The sequence below is a fragment of a genome, unplaced genomic scaffold (assembly GCF_019419815.1).
Source record: "Pyrus x bretschneideri cultivar Hongxiangsu unplaced genomic scaffold, Pyrus_bretschneideri_v1 Contig63, whole genome shotgun sequence".
NCBI classification, from domain to species: Eukaryota; Viridiplantae; Streptophyta; class Magnoliopsida; order Rosales; family Rosaceae; genus Pyrus; species Pyrus x bretschneideri.
The window spans coordinates 1-9,501 of record NW_025999802.1 but is presented as its reverse complement, the minus strand read 5'-3'; the positions used below and the strand labels follow the sequence as shown (position 1 = coordinate 9,501).

The 9,501-nt window shown below is 36.5% G+C and overlaps 2 protein-coding genes across 2 annotated transcripts; one reads left to right on the top strand and one right to left on the bottom strand.

Moving 5' to 3' along the window:
* Nucleotides 1-304: 304 nt before the first annotated feature.
* On the bottom strand, nucleotides 305-1,090 carry LOC103943249 (ferredoxin-thioredoxin reductase, variable chain). Its single transcript, XM_009353505.3, has one exon. The coding sequence runs from the start codon at nucleotides 994-996 to the stop codon at nucleotides 487-489; it is 510 nt and encodes a 169-aa protein (XP_009351780.2). The 5' UTR covers nucleotides 997-1,090; the 3' UTR covers nucleotides 305-486.
* Nucleotides 1,091-7,216: 6,126 nt separating this feature from the next.
* Nucleotides 7,217-9,496, top strand: LOC125472049 (sphingoid long-chain bases kinase 1; the record flags this gene model as incomplete). Its single annotated transcript, XM_048573095.1, has 5 exons — nucleotides 7,217-7,471; nucleotides 7,726-8,385; nucleotides 8,499-8,870; nucleotides 9,156-9,249; nucleotides 9,366-9,496. Coding segments are annotated over exons 2-5 (1,068 nt in total), but the record flags the coding sequence as incomplete, so codon positions are not given.
* Nucleotides 9,497-9,501: the final 5 nt, after the last annotated feature.

Below are 9,501 nucleotides of genomic sequence, written 5' to 3'. Positions count from 1 at the left end.
AACATGGCCTAAGCTTGAACCAAACTGGAGTGTTCTCCATCTTAACAATCATTAGTTCAATTATTAAGAAAAACTAAGGCAATCGATTGATGAACAACAATAGTCTCTGTGCCTTTGAAATGAAACAAGGAGGCAAAACAATCTGTTTCAACTTCTTGTTGCGAATGAAATTTGTTGCTATTATTTCATTCGCAACAAATTTTTGTCAGAAGCTGCATCAATGCGAATGCAACTTTTATCTAGCAGGAGGTGAGGAGGTTAGGCAGGCTAACCAACAAGAAAACTGCAGATTGCTCAATGCTCGAGAAATAATAATAGATCAGACTGATCCATGTGAATGTGATTAAATACGTACAATCAAGTGCAGTTGCAGTTTCTTTGAAACGAGACAGAACTAACTGCTATTACAATTATAATTACAAATATAACTATAATTTATTTGATATATAATGTGTGAGGTGAGAGAGAGAATGATACCAAAACTGATTAAAGATATTCGAACTCGTCCTCCTTGAGATGGGCGAAGAACTTAACTGCGCCACGGCCTTGAACGTCGACGACGAACTGCACCTTATAAGGGAGATTGGCTGAAATCCGCTTGCCCTTCCACAGCCCAACGTACTGCTTCAGCTCACCTTCCATGCCAGTAATGTCTACCTCCGGAACTCTGGGCACGTGGTACACCTTCAGAGGCACCTTCACTGTAACCCTAGATCCGATCTTGGAGGAGGCTGCGGCGGCGGTGGCTTCATCTGATGATGTTGATGGAGATACATCGGCGGCAGCGACCTCGCAAATTACCCTTCTACTTAATTTCCTCCTCCGCGGGCAGTGGGCAGGAGGGGTGGGAGTGAGTTTGTGATGTGAAAAAGAAACTGCCCAACAAGAAGGGAAAGAAAATGAGAACGATTTCATCTGTCCCACATCTGCTACTGCGCTCAGGGATGAAGAGGCGGCGGCTGCCACTGTTGCGATACTCATTGCTCCTGTGTCCATCTATCTTCCACTTATCTAGTAAATCCCTCTCCGTGAACGCACACCCAGTCTTTCTTTTGCTTTCTTTTTTCTCAACTCGCTCTCCAAACCCCATGCCCCACACGAAAATTCTTCGAATTTGGTTAAAGTAGAGAGATTTTTCAATGTGACCAATACACGGTGTCATTTCGTGTCATTATATAAATGGTGAGATATGTGTGTTAAAACGTTAATAACTTAAGGGAATTGTTATTGACACTCCAAAAATCTCATTCTACATTCCAAACTTTCTATATTTGGAAAGAAAAATACCCTTGTGAGGAGTGTAGAATGAGATTTTTGGAATGCCAATAACACTTCTCTAACTTAAAATATAAAATTTTCCATCACTTCTATAAAAACATGTGGTGTACCACCCATATTTCTGTCACAGTAAAAATTTTCTAAAGTAGACCCTTCTATCTAGGCCAATCTGATATAACCACAACTATTGAGTAATTACTAAAAAGCACTTCATTTAAAGGTCAATCTGCAATTTACCAATAACGCTTCTTTCTGCAACTGTGCATATCGACCCTTACTATGAGATAATGAGAGACACCACACAACTCAAATGGGGTTACACAAAAATCAAGAATGGAGGACAAGCTTTATTGAAGGTGTTAAGAGACAGCAACCAATATATCTGATGGTGATTGGATCAAGATGAAGATGAGCGATGTTTTATGGTAAAGAAGTCTATAATTTCCTTTGCCAATGAAGATGAGATGTTCAATCATGGGAGTTTGGTCATGGGTACTTCGATCAAAGGGAGTCTAGTCAAGAGAAGTTTGGTCAAGAGGTGTTCGATGGAAGGTCGAGTCATGGGTACTTCGATCAAGGAAGCTTGGTTAAGAGAAGTAGGAACTTGGTCAAAGAGAAGTTTGATTAAAGGGAGTCTGGTCATGAGTAGTTCGACCAGGGGAAGCCTAGTTATGAGTAGTTTGATCAGGAGGTGCTTGGTTATAAGTAGTTTGATCATGGGGAATCTACCATGAGTAGTTCAATTAGGGGGAGTCTGGTTACAAGTAGTTTAATCAGAGGGAGCCTAGTTATGAGAAATCTCTATCAATGGGAATTTGATCAAGATGAGCAATCCTATTTTGGTATACCTTTCTAATGGTCTGGAAGGAGAAATTGGTAGGTTTTTCCATCCTATGATGAGTTGACATAAGTTTATTAGGAATTATAGTCTTGGAGGATTTATTTGTTTTCCCAATTGGAGTGGTTTCTTTATTTGGAGTTGTTCTTCGAATTGGAGTTGTTTTCCCAATTGGAGCTGTTTCCCAATTGAAGTTGTTTACCCAATTTAAATTGTTTACCTGAAGTTGTTTTCCAATTGGATTTGGTTCCTCAATTAGAGAAGGATTCATAACTAAATTCCACTTAAGATTAGTAATCCTTATTGAAGAAGATCGTTATTATGTCTATATAAATAGGCTATTGTAGTATTTTTGAATTGGAGCAAAACAATAAGTTGGATACCACTCAAGGAGTCAGAGTGAGAGAAGGGCAAAATGTGTGCTAGGGAAAAGAAAAGAGATAAGAATGTATTTCTTCTTCTTGTTCTTTCAAGTTTTTCGTCAAGTCTTAATTTTAAAGGCTAGATAAGATTATTTATTGTACTCATTATTGATATAGTGAAAGATTGTTGTTGTTGTCCCGTGGACGTAGGCACATATAACCGAACCACGTTACTTTTTTTTTAATTTTTTATGTTGATTTATCTTGGTTATTTCTTTTCGATTACCCGAATGTGTTCTATTTTTCTCATTTTTAAACGTAATATTGACAACTTCTTTTACTTGCTGCATTATTCACAATTCCTTTTTTGCGGCTCCTCTCCTAGCTACATCATATCCTACCTCTTACCACCCAGTCATTCTCCACCTCCACGCCCCTGCTCTTAACCGCTGCAAGTATTTCGTCGCCCCTCTTATTCAACCGATGCAGCACTTCCACGCTCATTAGGGGCAAATCTAGAAATTTAGTATTGAATGGGCAAAATACATAAGCTTACAAGTGATTGTACCAAGACATTTAAAATTGACTATCAATCAATCAATCACAATTCAAATTCACTATCAATTCATGAAAAAATTCAAGTTAATAATATATCTTTAACATCACAAAATCACAATAACCATACTATCCAAATCTCTAATCATATTCTACTAAATCACAAATCAAAATAACCACCAATTCACCATCCAAAAAAACTTTAGAAACTAACAAGTAACAATGGGAATTATACAAAAATAGAAATACATATTGAAACTATGAAATTAAGGATTTAAGTTAAAAATATATACTTGTTCTTATCTATATTTCTTTATATATACTTGTTCTTATCTATATTTCTTTATTGGTGGGTGGATCTTAGCATTAGAGGCGTCAAAGTGATTAAGAAAGAAAGTGAAAATGGATAATTTTGAGCGTTGATAAAGTACAATAGGGTTTGAATGGGAGAAATATGGAAAAAATGGTTGTTGCCATCGAGTCAAAGGAGGGATCTGAAATCTTGAAGGAACAACATGCTGTTGCTTTGTTTTTTAAGCAACACATCTCGTTTTTTGAAAAACATGAGTTATAAGGACCAAACGAGGTTGTTATGGTACAAGGGTTATTTTTTTTTATAAATTTCTTCTTCCTCCTTGAATCCATGGGTGAGAAAAACTGCTCTTTGTATGAGAATTTTCCAGGGCTGAGTGGTTAGCTGCCCACCCTTGATTCTCATGCTAGAATGTTATTCGTTGAGAATATATTGTGATGCAGGACAGAACGTTTTTAAGGAGATGAGGGATAGATGACCTGTGATTCGCTCAACCAGCTAATCGTGGATTCTCTCACACGACCAAGGCAAACGCTTGATTTCTCTTCAAATGCTCAAGGAAACTAATTTTTTAATTCATTCCAGTCTCCTTTCTCAAGGGTTTAATACATATATTTATAAGGAATACAACACAATGAAACTCTAGTCCAAATTGGACTTTTGCTCTACCCAAAAATATTTAAAATGTTCTTATATGACTACTTAATTATTTGTGTTGCTCTAAAACTCAATTAAATATATTTGATGAATCCAATACGCATGAGACTCTTGGTAGATTCCAATACATGCATGTGAGATTTGGTTATTGCAACATTCTCCTCTTCTCTGAAGAAACTTGTCCTTGAGTTTAAATATTTGTCGACTCCGTTATAATCTTGAAACTGATTTTTACCTTTCCATGCGAACAAGTACTTGGAATATTTTCTTTTTCTTGAAGTGGTAAATTCATGCTCCATGAAAAATCTTGCAATCCAACTGATATCAATCTTCATTTGATTGACTAAATCAACTAAAACTTGAGAAGCCTTCCAATTAAAAATATCAAAACCAATAAAATCAACGTATTCATAAATAACATCTTCCTTCATATCAACAATATCTTGGAATTTGATATCTCCCACTTCAGTAATGTCACCGACTTCCTTCAAAGATTCGAGAGATGAAAACCCTTCTTCTCTCCCACCGAAACTTTTGTTATTACTCAAGTTAAACCCGTCACAAATTTCACAATTACTCAAGCAACGATCAAATAAGGGAGGCATACTCAAATGAATTAAAGATGAAGCCTCAATATTTTCACACCCATAGTTTGAACTAAGATAATCCAAACTAACCGTATCTTGTGCCACTTCATGGTAAAATGCTGAACAAAAATCTCTTTCTTCAGTTGACTCAAACCATATAGTGTTATCATGAAAAAGGTCAACACATTGCAAACAAATGCCTCCCTCCACTTCGGAAGCTACAACGCCTCGTCGTCGATTTTCGATGCGAGAAATTTGATTGGTGAGATGTCGATGTATCCTCTTAATCTCTTCCATGTCGTCATCAACATACTTGTCATAAACTGGTGGAGAATTCCAATCAACCAAGCTAATCTCTTCAATTATTTGATGTTCAAATGGATGAAAAATATTAGCCACGATCTTCTAATGCAGTGGAAAACCTGCTCTGATACCACTTGATGCAAGACAGAACATTCTCGAGGAGACGAGGGATAAATGACCTGGGATTCGCTCAACTAGGGCAACGAAGCTCTCTCACATTGCTAATCGTGGATTCTCTCACACGACCAAGCCAAATGCTTGATTTTAGAAGGAGAAATCACTCTGATTGATGTTGTAACCAAATCTCTCATGCATGTATTGGAATCTATCAAGAGTCTCATGTGTATTGGATTCATCAAATATATTTAATTGAGTTTTAGAGCAACACAAATAATTAAGTAGTCATATAAGAACATTTTAAATATTTTTGGGTAGAGCAAAAGTCCAATTCGGACTAGAGTTTCGTTGTGTTGTATTTGTTATAAATATATGTATTAAACCCTTGAGAAAGGAGACTGGAATGAATTAAAGTATTATTTTCCTTGAGCATTTGAAGAGAGTGATTTCGCCTTCTAAAATGCTTGGTTGTGTGAGAGAATCCACGATTAGCGACGTGAGCGAACTCCATTGCCCCTGATTGAATTAATCTCAGGTCATTTATCTCTCGTCTCCTTGAGAACGTTCTGTCTTGCATCATATTGTGATATATGTTAAAGATAAAAATGAGACAAATTTGTGAATCACTCATTTGAGATAGTTGTTTGGAATTATGGAGTTGAGATAATAGTTCGAAATTATGGAATTGAGATAATTTGAAAGAATCTTTTGTGTAGTTGAGTTTAACTTTTGTTAGGTACCAGGTCTCAAGTTAGCCTAAAGTACACAAGATTTTTATCGGGTATTTTGGAGTTGGATACAAGAAGTTAAAGAAAGATGACTAACAAAAGAAAAAAATTGGAATGATTGACTTACAAGTGTTGGTTTATATAACAGAGCTTTCACACAACCACTGCAGTGGTCAAATGCATGGTATGGAAAATACATGTCTACTTGTTCTATTATATAGATTAACAAGTTGAGTAATTGAAGTTAATTAGTTGCATTATGAAATATAACCCATATAGTTGATTATTGATAACATGTTATAATTGAATTATGTGTTACATGACATTTAATTTAGTTTTGTCAATTAATGTTCATGTATATATTGGGTATTTTTTTAATAAGGAATGTCCATATTGAGTTGTTAAAGTTCACCACTCCATATTTTTGCAGGTTTATAAACTAGACAATCAAAATGATAGGCGGGATGAGATCAAATTGTTTATTTAGCTTAGTTGATAGAGTGTTGTGTTTTTACTTATGCGTCTTGGATTTGAAAGTGTCATTTCTCCAAATTATTGTAATAGTTTGAACTCTCTCCTCTCTTCTTATAATAATATATATATTTTAAAAAAAGTTCTTTTTATAAGAGATTAATTTGACCCTATTTTAGTTTCCTTTTAATTATTAATTAACTGACTTTATATTTATGAATTTTTATCGATTTCGTGTCTGCGGCGTGTCGTTTAAATTAAAAACTAACTGACCGGTAGGTTAATGAGACTTTAACCGTTCATTTGGACCCACTCTGCAATGTTAAAACGAACACCCTTGTAAAAATATTAAGCAAATTAAACAACATTTGGTCATTGAACTAATCAAACAAATAGACGAAGACTATATTCCTTAATGGCAATGAACTTTTTCAGAAGAGAAATCAAACAGTGAAACGATTGTTTGCCTCTCTGCAATTTGTCTGCCATTTCACCCAACCAGTCATTGCATGCTAAATGTAAATGAGAAAACTAGTATTTGGAGGGAAGGTTGTTAATTTCTTATTTGGTTTCTACTTTTTTTTTTTAATTTTCAAGAGTGTTTTTTATACTCTCTATGTGGCACAAAATTATTAGTTATGTGTAGTTCTTGTATGGTAGCCCAGCATAGAAAATTTAATGAATTTGACGAGAGACTACATTGATATACGGTAGTTAAATCTAAAAATGATTTGGATTGATTTTTCAGTGAAATGATCAAATGATGAATTAGACCAATTTCAAAATTATTTATGATAAAAAGTGTGTCGTTAAAATAAAAAAATTATTAATATCAAAAGAAAAAGTACAAGGATGTGATATCCACATATCCTATTTTACTTCTCACACTTATTTTTAATTTTTAATTGTCGGATCGAATGAATTTTAAAAGATTAATAGACATAAATTATCAAAAAAATGTGTGAGAGTCCAAACACCCAAAGTACAAAATAGAAAAACTTGCACGACCAACTGGTCCAAATAGAACGACTCCCTAAGATTATAGGGGAGCTAGCTCCGTTTCAGTTCCTGTCCATTACCCGGTGAATAGAAAAAGAGAGGAAAAACTGATAATTGAGGGCCGACCCCGACGCGGACTGACTGAAGAAGAGGAAAGCGGGCTGATTTTCCTGTTCAGGTCTGATTGAGTGTGCGACTTTGTATTCCGAAGGATCGCCATCTCCACCTCGGCTGAGCAACAAGACGGACCTGCAGCTCAGCTCGTAAGTCGCCCCCTTCTTCCTTTTCCTCAATTCCAGCGGATTGAGTCTCGATTATTTTTCATATCTTATATTGTTGTAATTGTAAGTGTAATTGTAATTGTAATAGGATTGTAATTATTTTTCGACTTGTTGAGGATTCCGGTCCCAGTTGTAGAAATGGCGACTTGTCCTCAATGAATCCATTTTTGATGAAGACCTCTAATTCGAAACAATATATATGCAGGGTGGTTGATCTAGTCATTTTTATGCCGCAGTTACTGTGTAATCAACGTTTCACTGTTAGAATTGGGATTGAAACCTCCTCTCCAGCTGCTGCCGCTCACCTATCCCTACTAACAACACATCTTTCGTCTGTTTTCTCGATCCCCCCTTTTGCAATTCATAAGCAGAATAATAATTCTGGTTTTACAAGGAAAAGTAAGAAGAAAAGAAAGATAAATAATATGCAGAAGAGTGGGAGTGTTTCCAAGAACAGTTTGAGAGTAACGACGCCCCAGCAGTCTCTCAGGCGACTGGGATTGTGCTCCCAGATAGCTACTGCAACTGGGGGCCAACACTCCTCCCCAATTGTCTTCCCTGAGAAACAGAAGCGACAGAAGATCAAGGCTTCCAAGACTCCAACCCCTGCCTCCACTGATGATCCCAACACACTAAAGACCTTCGAGCACAGGATTGACATTCCGGCTTCTGCTGCTGGAGATGAAAAGTCTGATCTGTTGGGTTATGTCGTCTTCACCGGAAAATTAGTGTTGGACAAAAGAAAAACCAGCAGTATAAACACTACTTCTACTGATGCACAACAAACCACCTCCTCCTCTGCTGATATTCCCAACCAGGAAGCTGTTGCTGGCAAGCTTACCAGTAAGGCTTTAATTTGGGGTTCTCACATGCTGCATCTTGATGATGTCATCTCAGTAAGAACTTCCTCCTTCTATAGCTGAATGTTACAACAGCTACAAATCACAAGTCTGCCTTTCCCTCTTTGGAATGAAGTAGGAAACAATAATGTTTTTGTTTTCTTGCACAGGTTTCATACAACGTTGGTCTCAGACATTTCACCGTGCATTCTTATCCCTTGAAAAAGGGTTCTTGTGGCCTTTCATGTTTTATAAAGCCTCGCAGAAGCCGTAAGGACTTTCGATTCTCGGCTTCTAGCATAGAAGAGGCAGTTCAGTGGGTTGGGGGCTTTGCTGAACAGCAGTGTTATGTGAATTGCTTGCCTCATCCGTTGCTATCTTCTAAAAAGCAGGCTTCTTCAGAATTAATTCCAATTGATACTCCTCCTGAATTAATTTTCAAATGTAAGAAGCCGCCAAAAATGCTTGTTATATTAAATCCACGATCTGGACGTGGCCGTTCAAGTAAGGTTTTTCACAACGTCGTTGAACCTATATTTAAGGTATGATGTATATTCTGTTAGCTTTCCCTATATATTGATTATAGTGCCTTTTGGTAGTCAGGAGAAGTATTATTTTTATTTGATGGATACGACTCTTAAACTGAGCTGTTGTATGTCACCCATTGATGTAGCTATCTAATAGGAAATAAGTATTTATAATTCCTCTTTGTATATTTGAACTCAGTGGTAGAGTTGGCCTGCTTCTCTAATCTTGATAGTGTTAATGCACTCTTCCAGAGCTTGTGGTCATATTTATATTCATATTGTAGCTGTGAACTGTGACAGCTTGCAGGTTTCAAAGTGGAGGTAGTTAAAACAACGTCTGCAGGTCATGCTAGGAAACTTGCCTCTACTGTTGACATTAGCACTTGTCCTGATGGTACTACTACAGAATCCAATATCAAATCACATTGCTTATTTTTGGTTTTCCTTATGCTTTCTGATTTTCTTTGTCATCTTTATAGCTTTTGCGCATTTATAATTTTTTATTTTCAGGAATCATTTGTGTTGGGGGTGATGGAATTATTAATGAGGTAAATCCTTTGCTACTTCAATGTTCCCGGTACATATCCATGATTCTTATTATTTTCTCTCCCCTTCACTCCACGACAACCACCGCCCCCCCCCCCCC